Here is an 18,387-nt window from a genome sequence, read left to right on the forward strand (position 1 = left end):
AGAAGTAGAGTAGTCCTGTCGCCTCACGTCTTGATACAAAGAATACTGGAGGCAACAAAATAAAGTACTCCTAGTAGGACTATAAAGTACTCCTGGTAAGCTATAAGCTATGGGACTGATGATGATGATGATGATGATGATGAGTATGACTATGAGGTTCCTGAAAATTCAAGCAGGTCTCCACAGTTGTATTAAAGCAAGAACATAACAGCAATTGGCATGTACATAATACAGACTCATGTGACATGTCTGTATTGCAGATGTATTTACATACATTTAGTATAGACCACTAGAAATGTCTTAGTATCATGTTTATATAGTATAGACGGTGATAGTCATGTCTGTATCACTGAAGATGTTCTGCACCATTTGGCTGACTCTGTCCCACTGTAGTCTGTCCAGACCACAGCCTATCCTGGGCATGGCTAGCCTGGAAACCTGGTGCTGCTCACAGTGGGTCTTCATGGCCCGGAGACTGGATTCCAGACTACGATATGTGGGTTTCTGCCAGTATTTCTCCTTAGTCACCTTGAAAACATGAGTTCAAAGACCTCATACCTCCATGAAATATCTGATGAGTTTTTGTACATTATTGCAAATTTGACTATTGACAATGTTTACCATTATTTCAATCTAGTACTTGAAATAATGACAAACATCTCTCAAACAACATTTCCCCACTGGTGCCTATAGTTGAGGAAATATCAGGAAATTGAAGAAAGAAAGTTAGATAACCTTTGACATATGTTGGGACCTTTGACCTAAACTTCCTGACACTGAGGTGAGATGAGCCTCGTGTATAGAATTGGCACACTGACAGACGGACAGGCTAAAAAAATTCATATATGGTTGTAGAGTAGGGTTATCTAACTTGAATTTCTGCCAGCTAGTTGAAATAGTTAAATATTTCTAAACTGATGACAAGATGGAGAAAGAAAAAGAGGAGGACCAAAAACTATTAGGAGGAGAACAGTGTCAGATGACCTGGTGTCAGTGTTCCTCCTGGCTTTCATCTCAGACCTTTGCACAAGACAGACTCAGATGGAAAGAAAAAGTCATGGCCTTTTGTCTCTCCAGGGATGAAGACTTGAAGAGGATAAGCAAAATTAACTACCCTGGCTCTATGTCTAAAAATACAGGCAAACCAATCACAGGCTCAAGTGAATAAATGAAAAAAAATTTATGCTGGCTGGATAACCAACATTTAAAAAAATGAAATGAATATACATAAAACATAATGTAACTTGTAACACTTTTGGGATGGTTTTGTTTTCACTGCTTCCGCGGTAGTCACATTCACTAATTCAAGGCAACTTATGATCATTACTATACTGCAAAGAACTGTTTCTGCAGCATGTTTTTAGCATGAAAAAAATCATTTTCATTCCTACTGCAAAATAAACCCACTGTGGATGTCAGTGAATTTACAGTACATGTTGTACTGAGTACATGTATCTTAAGACAGATCTTCGAGATGTTTTAAACCCTGAAGCGAAAAAAAATGTTGGAGCGATTAATCTCAGGTATTGTGTACCTTTCATTACTTACCAGGTAGTAGACATATCTCTGCTCTGTCTTAAGGACTGCAACACCTCCTGGCTTCTGGCCTATGGATAGGTAAAACAGTACGTGGTTACGGTATACAATGTCATGTACTTCAAACTTGATAATTAGTACCAAACTTTGCTGGTAAAGCTGACCCACTGGCACTTGAAGTGGCAATATGTTGGCAGTGTTGCTGTGGCCAAACAATGTGACAGAGCACTCATTCAATATTTTTCATTGATAAAAAAACTAATCTTTTTATACTTTGTCTACTTTGTTGTCTAGTGATACTTGTAACGTTATGTTACCTGGTATTCCCATTATATAGACCAGTAAGATATATTACCCGCTTTATCTAAAGGCGAAAGCAGTACTTAGGTGTCACGCACATTAAAGAACCCACCACACTTATTGGTAAGAGTTGGGGTCCTTATGTGAGTTCGATAATAAACATATCTTATATTAAGTTATAACTCACCTTGTCTTTTTAGTTCCTCCACTCTGCCAAACTTCTTCTTGAAGAGCACGGCGATACCCTTGCCCATGTGACAGTCCTGGCTGATACAGTGTACCAGGGAGTCCGACTCAGGACAGCTGAACAGGTCCCCTCGCACCTGCAGCAGCTGGAAACCCTGTCAAAGGACAACAGGTGCAAAATTCAAGAGGGTTCGATGCATGTGAGACTGGGCAATGCTTTATGCTGAATTCAGAAGAACCCAAATTGTGCATTACTGCAATCACAATACGCATTCCTTGTTTGCATCCTCTTTACTAATGCTCAACCTAAGAAATGATGAAGAACCCTTATTTCAAATTCTTACCTCTTTTTCCATACAAATTATTAATGACTCGAGAAGAACAGAACATGTATGTATACAGTATAGAATAGATTAACATACATCATGCTTGGCTCTCTTCTTATCTGCATGCACACCATGTCCATGTTCTTCATTGCTCTGACCTGCACCTTTTGTCTTTGTGCTTTCCTGGGAAAGAAAGAGAGAAATATTTTGACACTAATGACAGTCATTTCATACATATCGTAGATTCTTGAGTGTTGCATTGCTGAAACGACCAGTATCCAAAATTATGCACAACTCAGTCCACACTAGCTGCATACCTAAATATATAGGAGTACCTAAGCTTTGGCTTTAGGGGTCATCCCTCAGGTAAGACGTTAAATCCTGTGTTTGGGGAGAGTCACACCTCGAGCATGTTTAAGAACCCACCGCACTTATCGAAAAGAGTATTATAAGCTACAAGCAGATCTTTCTGTGGCATAATTGAGATAGTATCATAAGCTTAGGAAGGACTTTAGCCAGCAGAGGAGTTCCATTAGCAATGAAAAAAGTTAAGAGTAAGACGTGTAGTTTTGGCCACCTAGCAGCTCTTTTTGGAACTGCAGCAGTGCAGGAGCCAAATTTATTCCAAAGTTTGGAAGCAACTGTTCTAAACTTTGCAAGGTGGACAAATTGTCATGATTTTTGGTATGTGGATAGCTGATGTGATGATCTAAGTACTCGACTGATTGATTTATCTATGCTGGTCCTTAAACCCCCTCCTCAATGGAATATGCCAATTTGGTGAAAGAAACTTACCTCACATTTTTCATGAGCTTTCAAATCAGCATTCTTGGCCTCATCCTCAGTTATCTTTGCGTGCCCTGACATGGTTCTCTTCTTGCCCTTTTTGACTACAAACTTGTCCATTAAACTATTCCTCTGTTTGTACGCTACCTTGATGAAAGTAAACAACATTTACATTTAGGTTACTTGTGCAATCTAGAAAACCTAAATAGTCGCCTACAATACATATATTTGAGAGCCAGCTTATAATCGAGAAAAAAATTTTAAAGTTTATTTGTGTGTCATATTTCTATATTTTTAGTCATCATGCTCGACTATGAATTATTAGTTTATCTTTGAAACAATAGATTTGTACAAAATCAGCAAAATTTAAAACTTTTAGGCACTAGCTAGAAACTGTTAGACAGCTACATCCGGGATAAGGGTTCCCGCCTTCCTAATTAATTCAGAAATTGACCAATCAGCGCTTAGCTGGTGACCTCGGGTGAACTTAGGTGGTCCGAGCTAGCTGAGAAGTCTAGTTGCAGACTTACGAAAGCTCAGAAAACGTCTTCTTCAGCAAATCCTAAGACATCTCAGCGCCATGGCAGGAAGAGACAAGGCTGGCAACCAACTGGAAGAGTATAAGAAGCTACAGAATGGGGTAAGACAGCCTGTCACGGGTACAATTCTGTTGTTTCAACCGTCTGAAAATTTAAGGTCTTCTGATCTCAAGCAAAAAGTTGCGCAGTGCAGAAAAGTGTGTATAATGGACTTTGCTCGCTCGGTCAAAGTTATGATTTACGTTTGACCTTTGTCACAGATTAGACATACGATAGAAAGTGTTTTTCACAAGCTGTAGGCAAGCATTTGTTCTTTTTCCAAGGCGTTTTATAAGTCCAATGCGCCCCCCTCCCCCAGTATTTTTTACATAACAACTTGCTTGTGTGTACAAAGGTCAGGATGACCTAAATAGGTAGTAAGTGACTCAGGGCAGGTTACTAACTAGGTTCGATTTACTTTGTTAACTCATTTGTTACTTATACTATAACTGTCATAAGTTGCAAAGAAATTGTATTCATAGAAAATATTGGAAATGACGTTAGTCAAATATGATATTTGTTTAAGTAACCGTTTTCTGGACAATGAATTGGCTTGAAGCTAAAACTGGAAATTGTCCCATGAACTAGGTTGTTGAATCTTTGACATGTGCAATGTAAATCAGTTTCAAAAAACTGATATTTACTTTTATTGCAACTATCGAAGAGTATCATACAAATTACAACGTTATCTTATGTAGCGTAGTGTATATGCAGATTTTGTGGGGTACTTATACCAGTCAACAATTTATGTAAGTCCAAAAAGTCAACAGAGCTGTTTCGTAAGATGACCTCGATATGCTTCTCTCAGGGTCACTTACCTTAAGGACAAAACCTGTAAATGAGTTTATAACCAGGCTAGACAAACAATGGGAGGAACGTAGATCACAATATCTCAATTTGAATACAAGCTAGACCTGGATATTACAGGCGGTGCCTCCATACTAAGTCCTTTTCTAAAGATGGTATCATTAGGTATGCAGTTTTCAATGTCTTCTGTTCAACATGAAAAAGAAGTCATTGTTCCAAACAGCCAAAACAGCAAACATACTCTAATCAAATGTGCTAAAATATAGTAAACTTGCATGTTCAGTATACTAAAAAATACATGGAAAAAGCATGCTTTTGATTGCTACATAATGCATATACATTGAAGTTGATGCAGAAACAACGGAAATATGATCAACCAAAGTTCATATTCTGAACTTCTTGTGCCAAGTGTATTAAGAATGATAAATCTACAACTCTTAATGGAAGCGACTGATATTTAGTTACATTGTAGTTTAAAATAAATCACATTAAGGAATCAGAAAGTTTCTGTTTAAATCTTATCCTAATATTTTTATGTTTCTGGGGACAGAATGCTTCGACCGTTACCACGGGAACAGGCGCTCCCGTGGACAACAAGCTTGCGGTGCTGACAGTTGGTCCGCGGGGACCGATGCTGATGCAAGACTTCACCTACATGGATGAGATGGCTCACTTCAACAGGGAGAGGATTCCTGAGAGGGTGGTGCATGCTAAGGGACATGGTTAGTTTTACTAAAAAAACATTGTACATTGTAGTTGTTTGTTTTGTTTTTCTGTTTGTTTTGCATACACGTTTGACCACCAGAATAGCATGTATGCTATGTGAATAAGAAAAAGCCTTTGTATGTATATAGAGCCCAATTCTCTTGGCAGCAAAGCCAAGATTTACATAGTACCTGTTTCCCATAAATTGAAAGATAGCTGCAGTTTAAAACAAAGTCTATAGGGGATACTTCTTGAAGTTCTTCATTATGTTAAGATCTACTTACTGGGAAATAATCTTGTATTAAATCATATACTTAACTGATAATGTTGACTTTTCCTTTGAAAAGACCACAATGAAAATTTCTAAAATAAAACTGCAGCAGACATTTCAACATAATGTCATTATCGTTGTTACCAAAATAAGTTGAGGTTCAGACAGTGCTTTATGTAAACATGTGTAAATGTTAATCTGTTCTACCCTTACAGGTGCCTTTGGGTACTTTGAGTGTACCCATGACATCAGCCAGTACTGTAAGGCCAAACCATTTGAACATGTGGGCAAGAGGACTCCACTGGGCATCAGGTACGTACAGGAAAACAATGAAAGAACAAAGTCATCTATATACTATGTCTTTAGAATATATAGTACATGTATTAGATCTATGGAATGATATTTACCTTATTTGCTCTGTCTATATATTATGAACATGTAAGCACATAATGTTTAGAAGATATTTGATGGATTTTGTTCAATATTGCATCAGAATAATAGGGCTTGGTCATTTGACAAATTAATATGGAACCCTCGCTAGAAATGGCCAAGTGGGTAGAGTGTTCACCTTGCAGTTGGTAGGCCATGAGTTTGACCCCGGCTGAGTCCTACCAAAGACTCTTATTTTTTTAGTACTAACTTTAGAAATGATTCTTAGGATGGGATGTCAAGTCATGGTCCGCTTTTCTTTGCACTTGCTGAAAATTCACCTACTAGTAGGAGAATTCTCCAAATACAATTATGCTGAAAAAACTGTACATAGCATAGATGTCTTCTTGGTCATTACCAGTGGAAGAGTTGCTCAACTATTCATTGACTAAAATGGTTCGAGATCACGTTATTTCCTTTCACTTAGACCAAGGAGCTTTTATATCAGATGGAGGGAGTACGAATTACCCGCCCGCTGTGCTTTTCAAAAGCTCATTGAAATCACTAAAACCGCTCTACACAAGTCGTCATCCCCAGGCCGTGCTATCCTGAAAATCACCGTAAACAAAGGGAAGACGCCAGCGCGCCGGCGAGAGATCAATGCAAATAAATGTTTTTGACATTCGGGTGTGAATTATTCTGTTAACACTTGTGGCAGAGGCAGGAACAAAAGAAAGTAATTCATGCTCCCTCCATCTGATATAAAAGCTCCTTGCTTAGACCTGTTTGAAGTACTGTAGTATGAATAATTCTCTGAATTGACCATGTACGTGTTATCTCCCAGGTTCTCTACTGTTGGCGGTGAGTCTGGGTCCGCTGACACGGCTCGCGACCCTCGCGGTTTTGCCGTGAAGATGTACACCGAGGACGGGAACTGGGACCTGGTGGGAAACAACACTCCTATCTTCTTCATCCGTGATCCCATTCTGGTGAGTTAACACATCTTGTCTATTGGTGCTTTTTATGTCTCCCAACTATAGGGCTGGATACCTGATATGGATTAAAGGTCTTGGTCTGGACATGAATAATGACATGATGAATATTATAGCTACTTTTGACTGAGACCTTGAAGTTCCATATCAGGTATCCAGCCCTAAGTCTTGGAAATCAATGCATAAATCCATCAGTTAAGAAGGAATCTGTGGTGTTTTTAACTTTATTTTCTTGGACAAGTTAGCCCAAAACATCTCTCTCTCTCTCTCTGAGTGTCCCTTTATTTGTTTGTATAACTTATGGTATCATATACATCACAACATTGACAAGACAAACGTTTTTACTGGTTGAATATCTACTATCTAGTTTAATCATACGGCATCAGAGTTGTATTGATTGCCAAATTATGCAGAAGGAGGTTAATGTGTTGATTTTTTTACCAGTTCCCCAGTTTTATCCACACTCAGAAGAGGAACCCTGCAACTCACCTCAAGGTATGTATATCTTATGCAAAGATTACTCAAATGATTCTATTGGGTTCCATGATACTAGTACTGCCACATAAAAAACAAACACTGCTGTAACGGAAGGTGCCCTAACATGGCATGCTTTGTCACGCGCTCAAACTCATGGGGCTCCATTGTTAGTTACCAGAGAGTGGTCAGGTTTTGATGAATGAATTTTTACATTAACTAACACATTCATCTGAAGAATTTACTTTGGTAATAAATGCATTTATGCGGTTTATGAACAGTTCGTGCTGTGCATTACAAGCAGCAAACACTGAGATGCGGGGATGTAGCCAGCCCTCCATTTTGAATTGCTTTGGTGCAGCCTTCCATGGGGAATCCGGGGACATGCTCCCAAGGAAAATTTTGAAATCTGGACCCTCTGAAACGCTATTTTCTGCATTTTGAGGGTTAAGATTTGCTCACAGAGGACGGAATAGGCAAAAATTTTTTCCATCCCCAGCTGCAAAATTCCGTCAAAGGACGAAAGGACAGGTGCTGGCTACAACCCTGGTGAGATGTTTTCCCGTTTGTACCTTCCTGCGTGGGAGTTGATGTTCATTGTTAATGAAAAACTATGTATAATATTTGAGATATGAATAATGTGTAAACTGCTGTATTAAAATGTTGTAGGACCCTGACATGTTCTGGGACTTCATTTCGCTGCGCCCTGAGACTTGTCACCAGGTGTCGTTCCTGTTCTCGGACCGCGGCACGCCCAACGGGTACCGCCACATGAACGGCTACGGCAGCCACACCTTCAAGATGGTCAACAACAACAACGAGGCCGTGTACTGCAAGTTCCACTGGAAGGTGGGAAACTTAGGATTCAGATTTTCTCATTCGTTTGTTCTGCATATATAAGGCCTAGGAAATCTGTAAGGTTTGATGATGGAGTGTGCTGGGTTCTTTGATTATGCTCAAAGTGTGCCTCCTCAAACTCAGAGCCTCCAGGTACGCATTAATATGTCCCATCTGAGAGAAATCTCAAACTTGAGCTGTCCTCATGTCACTAGTCCTGAAGCAAGTTACAAAATGTACTCATTTTCACCCGAGTCAAGTGAAAAACTAGGTGTAAATTTCTTTTCTCAAGAGCCCAGCATTGAGGATTCTAAATCTCAACAGCTTTAACCACAAAACCATCGAGCCAACTTTGGGAAGTTTATTTCCAATTTTGACTAGGCCAACACTTGATATACTAAACTTCTTTTGCTAAAATTTAGTAAAAATATTGCTTATAGCAAAGTGTCTTTGGTAACCGAAGATAAAGTGTAAAGTGTACTGTAACTGTTCTATGTTTCCCCCAGACTGACCAGGGCATCAAGAACCTGACCAGACAGCAGGCCGACGACCTGGCGGGCAGTGACCCTGACTATGCAGGTCGTGACCTCTTCAATGCCATCGCTGAAGGCAACTATGTGAGTACATGACAGGTTAATTAACCCTTTGCATGATGCCACCATTGTGGCATTTTTATTTGCAGTTTTTGTGCATATGATCTTATAGCTTTTAAAAAATGTATAGCTTTACAGTAAAGCTAGATGCATGTACATGTTCATCATCATCAAAAAATGACATGACATCAAATAACTATACATGCCCAAAAGGAGTTACTCGAGCAACTGGATATGATTTTGGAAATGGTCGTTTCCAAAATCATATCCAGTTTGCTGTCAATGAGTTTTTGGGTATCTTATTACCTGGATGTCTAACCTTCATCAACGTATAAATTACACATACAGTTTTGGAAAGAGGAGACAATGCACAAAAATTGAATATAGAAAATGAGACAAAATATGTAAGTCCTGTTTCTACACTATATTCCAATTCTTGAATCAGGGTGGAATTTTATCAAGAAGCAAAAAAAAGGTGCACAAATTCTACCGTTCAGTTTTATAAACTCTTGAATGTTATAATTCAATTTCTGATTCAGTGAAAGGTTTCAGCACTATTTTTGTAAGAGATCATGTCAATGAATGTCATACCCAGTGCCTTTACCAAAAGTAAATAACCGTTGTTGTTTTCTCCAGCCCTCTTGGACCCTGAAGATTCAGGTCATGACCTTTGAGGAGGCGGAGAAGTTCAGGTTCAATCCGTTTGACCTGACCAAGGTTAGTAATCTGTCCATATGTAAAGTGTTTGTGTGCCATGACACATCTATTTATCATGGAGATAGTCTTCTTCTTTGTGTTAGGTGGCCACCATCATCTTGATATATACTGGTCCATATTATATTGACCTTCCAAAGTAAACATTTCGGATACCAATGTCATATGACCTGGTACATGTACATGTATAATCATGTCAGTTGCGTATCCCCAACCGGCAGTTCTTGTGTTATTAATTAACTGTTCCCCATGTGAACATCTATATCTGACCACAGGACGATTTGCTTCTCATCCCTGTTGGGAAAATGGTCCTGAACAGGAACCCGAAGTGTTAAGGTCTCAGAACACAGTTTTTCGCCTATGGGGATTTACATGGTTAAGGACCCCAAAGTGAGGTGGTTCGACGACTCAAAACCTATAGAAAGGTGCAGATACAATTTACAAGAATTTAGTATGTTGAAGTCGAGAGTACGACCTACAAAATATCTGAAAATGAGCATAGATTTGTCTGCTCGTTTTTCCATAAAAGACACTTTGATTTGACCCCCAGCGGAGGTCATGGAACTGCAGGCGACGAACAGGAAGTGCCGGTAACAGTATCAAGGCGCAAATTCCCGCTGGCCGAAGGAGCAACGTAATCCAACTTATACCGTATCAACTACGATATATTCCTCTACCATTCACCACAGTTTCCACCTCGCTGTTGTACACGGAAGAATAACTACGGCCTTTGCAAGTACTGCGGTGCACTATTTTAACCCGAACTACTTTTGGGGACGGGGGTCGCGGAGAAATACTGTGTTCTGAGACCTTAAACCAACTTGACCTTGGATTTCTTTTCATTCATACAATAAAACTAGTCAAGATATAAAACCATACCAAGTTTTAGAACAGAAACCCAAATGGTTCCTGAGATATGGCCAACTTTGCACTTCGGCGCCTAGCACAGGTGTCGGCCCTGTACAAGGACTATCTGAGGGGCCGCTAATTGGTCTCATTATCTCAACAAATTTAATATTCTGGTTGACTTTTTCTTCTACAAGATGCTTGTCAGACCACATTCTACCGTTCTGAGTGATTTGGATTGGGGGTTAGTCTTTTTTAGGGCGGAAAAGGGGGGGGGTCGAGCGGGCTTTAGACCGCAATAAGTCCTATACTTAAGCATAGGGTTCGGTCTTGGCGGCCGTTGCCATGGTAACGGCGGTTCTGACGGTAACAAAAATGTTACAGTTCAAGTCAGCCGAGGTCAATTCCTAACATATCAGTCGAATTTAATGTTATTACCCGTCCCTGGGGAATTAACGCTGTGATTCAAGGTCTCAGAACACAGTTTTTCGCCTATGGGGATTTACATGGTTAAGGACCCCAAAGTGAGGTGGTTCGACGACTCAAAACCTATAGAAAGGTGCAGATACAATTTACAAGAATTTAGTATGTTGAAGTCGAGGGTACGACCTACAAAATATCTGAAAATGAGCATAGATTTGCCTGCTCGTTTTCTTATAAAAGACACTTTGATTTGACCCCCAGCGGAGGTCATGGAACTGCAGGCGATGAACAGGAAGTGCCGGTAACAGTATCAAGGCGCAAATTCCCGCTGGCCGAAGGAGCAACGTAATCCAACTTATACCGTATCAACAACGATATATTCCTCTACCATTCACCACAGTTTCCACCTCGCTGTTGTACACGGAAGAATAACTACGGCCTTTGCAAGTACTGCGGTGCACTATTTTAACCCGAACTACTTTTGGGGACGGGGATCGCGGAGAAATACTGTGTTCTGAGACCTTAACTGTTTTTTTTTTTTTTATTTATCTTTTTATTATTTTCGCATAAGGACAAACAAAGAATACATACAAAGGAAATACCACGGATCCTGTGATGAAGAAGCAAGTAGAAAGAACGTAAATGGACTAATTCTTATGAATACAAATCCAGTAGTTATTACAAATAAATACGCAGATCGATATACAGAAATTATTCTGAACAAGGTGATAAAAGTAAACAAAACTATAACACAAGATAATATGCTGGACATAAGGAAATTAATTTTTGTAACAAAATACAATCATGATAACATATGAATGAAAACAACAGAATTAAACAAGTTTACAATAATAAATGAATAATCAAGGGACAGTAGGAAACAGAGCTAAGCGAAGTGTCTCCCATTTTTTTAAATGATAATTCAGCTTTTGTTTTCTTACAGCAATGATGTATTCTATATGTTCATGGGTTTTTATTATATTCATAAATTGCTTCATAGAGAGATGTTGCTGGTTGTTGTGCATTATAAAGTGGGTTAACTGTTACCCCCCTCCCCACTCCCATACCAAGTACATGTTGCCCCCCTCCCCACCCATAGGTCTGGCCCCAGGGAGAGTTTCCCCTCATCCCTGTAGGGAAGATGGTACTGAACAGGAACCCTAAATGTTATAACATGTTGCCCCCCTCCCCACCTGTAGGTCTGGCCCCAGGGAGAGTTCCCCCTCATCCCTGTAGGGAAGATGGTACTGAACAGGAACCCTAAGTGTTATAACATGTTGCCCCCCTCCCCACCCATAGGTCTGGCCCCAGGGAGAGTTTCCCCTCATCCCTGTAGCTAAGATGGTACTGAACAGGAACCCTATAAGTGTTATAACATGTTGCCCCCCTCCCCACCCATAGGTCTGGCCCCAGGGAGAGTTCCCCCTCATCCCTGTAGGGAAGATGGTACTGAACAGGAACCCTATAAGTGTTATAACATGTTGCCCCCCTCCCCACCCATAGGTCTGGCCCCAGGGAGAGTTTCCCCTCATCCCTGTAGCTAAGATGGTACTGAACAGGAACCCTATAAGTGTTATAACATGTTGCCCCCCTCCCCACCCATAGGTCTGGCCCCAGGGAGAGTTCCCCCTCATCCCTGTAGGGAAGATGGTACTGAACAGGAACCCTAAGTGTTATAACATGTTGCCCCCCTCCCCACTCCCATACCAAATAACTTGTTGCCCCCCTTCCCGCTCCTATACCAAATAACATGTTGCCCCCCTCCCCACTCCCATTCCAAATAACATGTTGCCCCCCTCCCCACCTATAGGTCTGGCCCCAGGGAGAGTTCCCCCTCATCCCTGTAGGGAAGATGGTCCTGAACAGGAACCCTAAGAACTACTTTGCAGAGGTGGAGCAGATCGCCTTCAGCCCCATCCACATGGTCCCCGGCATCGAGGCAAGCCCCGACAAGATGCTGCAGGTTTGTTCTTCCTGAAAAAGAAAGTTTTTCTGGAACGAGTTAAACTGTAATTTCTAACAATAAAAATATTTATCTTACTTAAATTTTCGACTGAACAGCATCAGTCTTTGTCAAGGAATGAACAGTCCACTGCTGCTGTGACGTCACATTATGCAGATAGAATATGTGACTTGGCAAGCAGTAAGTTTGCATATAAGTTGCAAGAAGTCTATGGCGCCCACCTTATGATCCACTGCTCACCGAGTCACGTGTTCTATCTGTATAACTGTCACAGAAGCAGTGGATTGTTCCTTCCTTGACTTAGACTGGAGTTGTTCAATTGAAACAATTGGGTAAGTCCATTTTTTGTGTTGGAAATTACAGTTATGTAACTCGATCCAGAATGACTTCTACCAACACAGATGAACTTTCAAGCTATGAAAAATAAAGTTGTTTTATGGTAGATTTGATAACAATGTTCTGTGTATACAACAATTTGTTTAGGCCTACATTTTGAGAACGTTCCCAATCGTAATATTGAATGGTTCTTCTTGTGTCATGTATACTAGTGTATGATACTATCTCTACATGTATAACTCAACACAAATATTTAGGTGCACTGTTGCACACACCTGCAACTATAGGTTGCAATGTTGCAATTTCTGGTGCACAAAAATGCATGAAATTATGCGCCAAGTATTTCAAGCCCTCCAAATAAATGACAGACATGTGCACATCTAAAAAAATGACAGACATGTGCACATCTAGAGACTTTGTGGTTCTCCCTCTCTCCAGGGTCGCCTTTTCTCGTACTCGGACACCCACCGCCACCGTCTGGGCAGCAACTACCTGCAGATCCCCGTCAACTGTCCGTACCGCGCCCGCGTCACCAACTACCAGCGCGACGGGCCACAGTGTGTGGACGACAACCAAGGTAACGACAGATTGTTTGTTTCGCATAACCGGTAAACAGTCTCTAGGTGTAACACAACAAGTTTTGTAAGGTTTGACCCACTCACACTGGGAAGGGCCTTTCTGTTCATACAGAGACATCTAGTGGAACATAACAGTACTGCAGACAACTGTGAAAATTTTTCCTGAATGTTACAGCTGGAGCCCCCAACTACTAACCAAACAGTTTCTCTGGCCCCAGCAGAACTCTCTGATCATGTAGAGACATCTAGTGGAACATAACAGTACTGCAGACAACTTTGAAGATCTTTCTTGTAGTCTGTTACAGCTGGAGCCCCCAACTGCTACCCGAACAGTTTCTCTGGCCCCAAGCAGAAAGAGACCATCATACAGAGACATCTAGTGGAACGTAACAGTACTGCAGATAACTGAAATTTTCCTCTATGTTACAGCGGGAGCCCCCAACTACTACCCGAACAGTTTCTCTGGCCCGGAGCAGAATAAGACCATCACACAGAGACATCTAGTGGAACATAACAGTACTGCAGATAACTAACATTTGTTGTATGTTACAGCGGGAGCCCCCAACTACTACCCGAACAGTTTCTCTGGCCCTGAACAGAACGAGACCATCACACCCCCGGCTATCAAGACCACAGGAGACCTGCAGAGGTACAACACTGCCGATGAGGACAACTTCACACAGGTTTGTGGTCATGCAGAGACACCTTGTGGAACATAACAGTACTGCAGACATCATCAAAACACATTTGGTCAAGTCAGTCTCTGCAAATGGTTAAGATACTGCAAAATACTTGACTTGTGTTAGCTCTACTTTCTGTTGTGCCATGACGGTAGTTTTAACCACAGTCAAAAATGTTTTCGATTTCCCAAGTACCATAATCAAATCAAACTGCTTTGAACATTTAGGAAGGTCTTTTTTTGGAAATGAATGATTGAAGGAATGTCAAATGAAGGAGTGAAGTTTATGGCTGCCTTATATTCGCATGTGAAAACACTCCTAGTACTAGACGTTGATGACTGGTGACTCATGCAATGCTCAGGTAATGGGTCATATGAAAGTCAGTGAAGGCACTAATTGGTGCAAATTTGAAAATTTGTTTCTTAGTCTCTACGTTTTCCGTATCTGTTACATATTTAGGCAGGTTATTGTGAAAGTCAGTCATGATCCAGTCTTGCAGTCTTCACATGCTCTAATTATTAGTCACTTTGCAGCCCCATGTGTAAATATATAGGTTAAACTTGAGTCAGACACTGGCAGTGTGTACTCCAAGTCTACTGGAATACATGGCTGTGTGAACTGGACCAATGGATATTAAAGGAATGACAGTTACAGTTGTATTTACACCTGCCTGTTGTTTTACTCTACAGATGGGAACATTCTGAAGGAAGGTTTTGAGTGAGTGAGTGAGTGTGTGAATTACTGTTGAATGAATGAGAGTTATTCACACCTGTCTGTTGTTGTACTACAGGTGGGAACATTCTGGAGGAATGTCCTGAGTGAGTACGACCGTGAACACCTGGTGGACAACCTGGCCTCTCACATGACAGCCGCTCAGGAGTTCCTGCAGAAGAGGGCTGTAAGGACAACATTTTTTCCCCAATATGCAAATAAACACTTAGTATGCAAATTACCATTCCAGTAATAATTGCATGTTACAGGAATGGGAAAAAGATTCCAGAATAAGCCAGTGCTCTCTTTCAATTTCCTGTACCATTCCAATATATTCCAGTAAATTTTTAAGTAATGTACATGTACATTATGTATATGCCTGTACTGCATATTAGCTAGCATAGTAGATTTTCAACAAACAAAAAGTACAATATATTATCTGTACCTATTTTCACCATTGAGAGTGAAAATGATTTTTTTTGTGTTTTAGGTAAAGAACTTCTCCCAGTGCGACCCTGAGTATGGCCGTCGTCTTCAGGAGAAGTTGGACAAATACAATGCTGCCAAGGTAACAAACAAACAAACAAAGTGGGATAAACAACTACAGTTCATAACATAGATAAACATTATTAGATTAATACTGTGACATTAGATTGCAGCCTAGCTTCTGCATCTGATAGTGTGGTTTTTAGCAAATTTTTCTCTTTGCTTTGATGTCCTGGCAAGAGACATGCTTTATCATTTGAAATGGTTGTGGTGTTTGAGTGGTAGATAGCTCTTGCACGCACAGAGTAAGTAGTATACTAGTAGGTTTGGAAACCCTCACCAATTTTTGCATTTTGCCGCCTTAGCGGCAAAATGCTCTGAGGCCAGAATAGTGGCCGTTGTGATGTTGAGATGAACGGACCTGTTCAATTCATGCCAAACATTTCTATACCTGTTAAAACAGGCATTTTTTCAACAAGTTCGCACTGGCGCAGTGGTTAAAGTTTACGCATTCTAAACCAATGCACCCGGTTCGAATCCGGGGAGGTAGATTTTTTTTTTTTCTTTTTTACACCATTAAAATACTAATTTTTACATCCATTTGGCCACACCAATTTATTTCTTTGGTTAACGGATTCGCCGCTTCGTTTTTTTGCCGAATAGAAATAATAAAAAAAAAAAAACAACTTAAAAATGCCCCGCAACAGAGCTCACTCAAAAACAGGCAGTGTAGTGAAATTTGCTGCAGTTCACGCAAATTCTAACAGGTGGCGTCTAGATCTAGATTCAGGCACATATGTGAATCTCTCCATGCGCCAATATCAGGTTTAGTTACTCTGTTCTATTTATATGACATTCTAATAACTAGAAAAAAACGTTCACACACGCAAACATTGGCAAAATGCCAGCTTTTTTAAAAGCACTTGTTTTGTAACTGCACGAGCTAGCCTAGTTTCATTTCTGAAGTTCACTAACAAAACCATGAGAATTGATTTGGAAAAAGTAAGTTTGTTAGAAAACTTCTGCGAAAATTAAAGTTCTAAAGACAAATTGTTTTTTTTCTTCTATAGGCCTCTTCCCGTGTGCCTGCTCAGCTGTAAACCTGGTCCAGGCAAAACCACAACACTGGATACAGCCAGCACCAACCAGTATGGACCAGTGAAGACACTTCTATAGAGATCCAACAAGCTTCCACATCTGCAAACTGCATATGCAACTCTTTGCAAAATACTAGTTGTGTGAATCTCAATCTACAATAAAGATATCAAAGTCAATGTCATCATCACCATGCATATGGTGGACGAACCTCATCATATTTACACAATGCAAGAATTACTCAAGCAATTGGATTGGATCCGTTAACAGTCAAACGTTTTAAGTAGCGTCTACTGTCTTTCGTCAGTGATGATTGTGGCGAAAGATAACGTTGCTGTCTAAAACATCTCACAACCTTAATGTCTAATCTTCTTTGACATATCATGGAATGTAATTTTATTGAGTGTTTATTACCTTGGTATAAGGCCAACAACTGACTCGCAAATAATTTGCTCACATGGGAGTGGATTGAATTATTTAGAATTGTTCTGAGAGGCCAAATTCTGCCTTAACTTTGCTGTAATTGTCAACACTTTATTTTAGATTCTCACAAAGAAATTACTGAAATTTTGTTTATCAGGGCTTTACAGATACTATGATGTTGATAACTCCTTTTGATGTAAGATAATCATTATTTGTATTACCTCTTGAGATTACTATTCAAAGATAATGTGTTTTTTATTTTCAAATGTTGAAAATTATGTTACATTTAGTATGCAATGAGACAATTCTTTGAGCATGATTGTACATTGGTGAAGCAGAAATTAAAAGGTAATTGTTGCTTGTTATTTGCAACAATGGCAATATATTGGTGAAAACAGACAGTTTGGAAAATATGACTTTGATTTTATGGGGAAGAGATGTCAATGTGTAAGATGTACTACTAGAATCTTGGTATACTGTATTAATTTTTTATCGAGCAAAGTAAATAGAATTATTCAAAGCTAACATTTCTTTACTTTTTTCTGTTTTTTTCTCTCTCAAATTTCTGGGAAATAAAATCCTGCTCAGCCAAAGATGACAGTTTGTGAGTGTTGTTTGTTTGTTTGTTTGTTTTATTTGGATCTCCATTTATGATACATACTGTTTCACTTTTCTTCCTTGAGTCCGTAACATCATGCAACAATGAAATGTGAGAAACAAAACATATGCAATTTACAAATGTATGAACAGAAACATATTTATACATACATAGTGATGAACTGAAAATTAAGCAAAATCAAATGAGGTAACTTAAGAGTGAACAGGAGAGGTTTGTTTCATATGCATATGAATTGAAGTGTCAGAATAAAAAAGAAAAAAGCTAGGATATTGAGGTTTTCTTTCACACAACTAGTCAAGTCTTGAATGCTTACGGTTGATGCCGATTAGATATCCTTAGAGCTTTTGACTGCATTGCTACTTTTCGCTGCTGTATTTACGTTACCGATGTAGGTGGCGCTTTTGAGGAGTCCATAGCAACCGTTGTAAGCAGACTGGAGTTAACGCCAGTTCACATTTATCCGGCGAGGTAACCTATATCCGTTGTTTTTACCAGGGTATTTAGAGATACCAAAACGACATACGGCAATTTCAAACTACAATATTTCACGTGAACATAGTGCAACTTAAAAACACCATCTGTCGACTTGATATCCCTACAAAATGTAAATTACGGATATAAGCTAGGGTGCCCCATGGATAAAGGTGAACTGGCGTGGATAAGACTTGATCACGAATCGGCCTTTATAAGCAGAAGAAGCCAATAATTGCATAGAATAACGAAATCCAAAACTATTTGACATTCATTCTATTT

At 39.9% G+C, this 18,387-nt stretch overlaps 2 protein-coding genes across 3 annotated transcripts; one reads left to right on the top strand and one right to left on the bottom strand.

Moving 5' to 3' along the window:
• Window positions 1-12: 12 nt before the first annotated feature.
• LOC118407232 (ADP-ribose glycohydrolase OARD1-like) lies at window positions 13-3,341 on the bottom strand. The gene is made up of 5 exons (XM_035807684.1): window positions 3,144-3,341; window positions 2,445-2,531; window positions 2,024-2,177; window positions 1,549-1,607; window positions 13-528 (listed from the first exon to the last, which is right to left on the bottom strand). Exons 1-5 carry the CDS (start codon window positions 3,300-3,302, stop codon window positions 313-315), a joined length of 675 nt encoding a protein of 224 aa, XP_035663577.1. The 5' UTR covers window positions 3,303-3,341; the 3' UTR covers window positions 13-312.
• Window positions 3,342-3,585: 244 nt separating this feature from the next.
• On the top strand, window positions 3,586-17,615 carry LOC118406804 (catalase-like). Of its 2 annotated transcripts, XM_035807146.1 has the most exons (15): window positions 3,586-3,774; window positions 5,070-5,241; window positions 5,711-5,807; window positions 6,709-6,853; window positions 7,301-7,351; window positions 8,000-8,179; window positions 8,674-8,784; window positions 9,397-9,477; window positions 12,554-12,706; window positions 13,481-13,619; window positions 14,050-14,099; window positions 14,223-14,303; window positions 15,091-15,198; window positions 15,502-15,579; window positions 16,568-17,615. In XM_035807146.1, exons 1-15 carry the CDS (start codon window positions 3,715-3,717, stop codon window positions 16,595-16,597), a joined length of 1,536 nt encoding a protein of 511 aa, XP_035663039.1. In that variant the 5' UTR covers window positions 3,586-3,714; the 3' UTR covers window positions 16,598-17,615. The 2 variants fall into 2 exon arrangements, with proteins under 2 accessions (XP_035663039.1, XP_035663038.1); XM_035807145.1 differs by lacking the exon at window positions 14,050-14,099 and having other exon boundaries at window positions 14,173-14,303.
• Window positions 17,616-18,387: the final 772 nt, after the last annotated feature.

This window comes from Branchiostoma floridae, chromosome 19 (genome assembly GCF_000003815.2).
Source record: "Branchiostoma floridae strain S238N-H82 chromosome 19, Bfl_VNyyK, whole genome shotgun sequence".
NCBI lineage: Eukaryota > Metazoa > Chordata > Leptocardii > Amphioxiformes > Branchiostomatidae > Branchiostoma > Branchiostoma floridae.

Excerpts from the sequence above, each read along its gene's own strand:
- LOC118406804 (XM_035807146.1), top strand. The coding sequence starts at position 3,715 with ATGGCAGGAAGAGACAAGGCTGGCAACCAACTGGAAGAGTATAAGAAG. Across the intron at positions 5,242-5,710 it reads GGTGCATGCTAAGGGACATG|GTGCCTTTGGGTACTTTGAG; the intron begins GTTAGTTTTACT and ends CTACCCTTACAG. Across the intron at positions 7,352-7,999 it reads ACCCTGCAACTCACCTCAAG|GACCCTGACATGTTCTGGGA; the intron begins GTATGTATATCT and ends AAAATGTTGTAG.
- LOC118407232 (XM_035807684.1), bottom strand. The coding sequence starts at position 3,302 with ATGTTGTTTACTTTCATCAAGGTAGCGTACAAACAGAGGAATAGTTTA. Across the intron at positions 2,532-3,143 it reads AAGCTCATGAAAAATGTGAG|GAAAGCACAAAGACAAAAGG; the intron begins GTAAGTTTCTTT and ends TTTCTTTCCCAG. Across the intron at positions 2,178-2,444 it reads AGAAGAGAGCCAAGCATGAT|GGTTTCCAGCTGCTGCAGGT; the intron begins GTATGTTAATCT and ends GTCCTTTGACAG.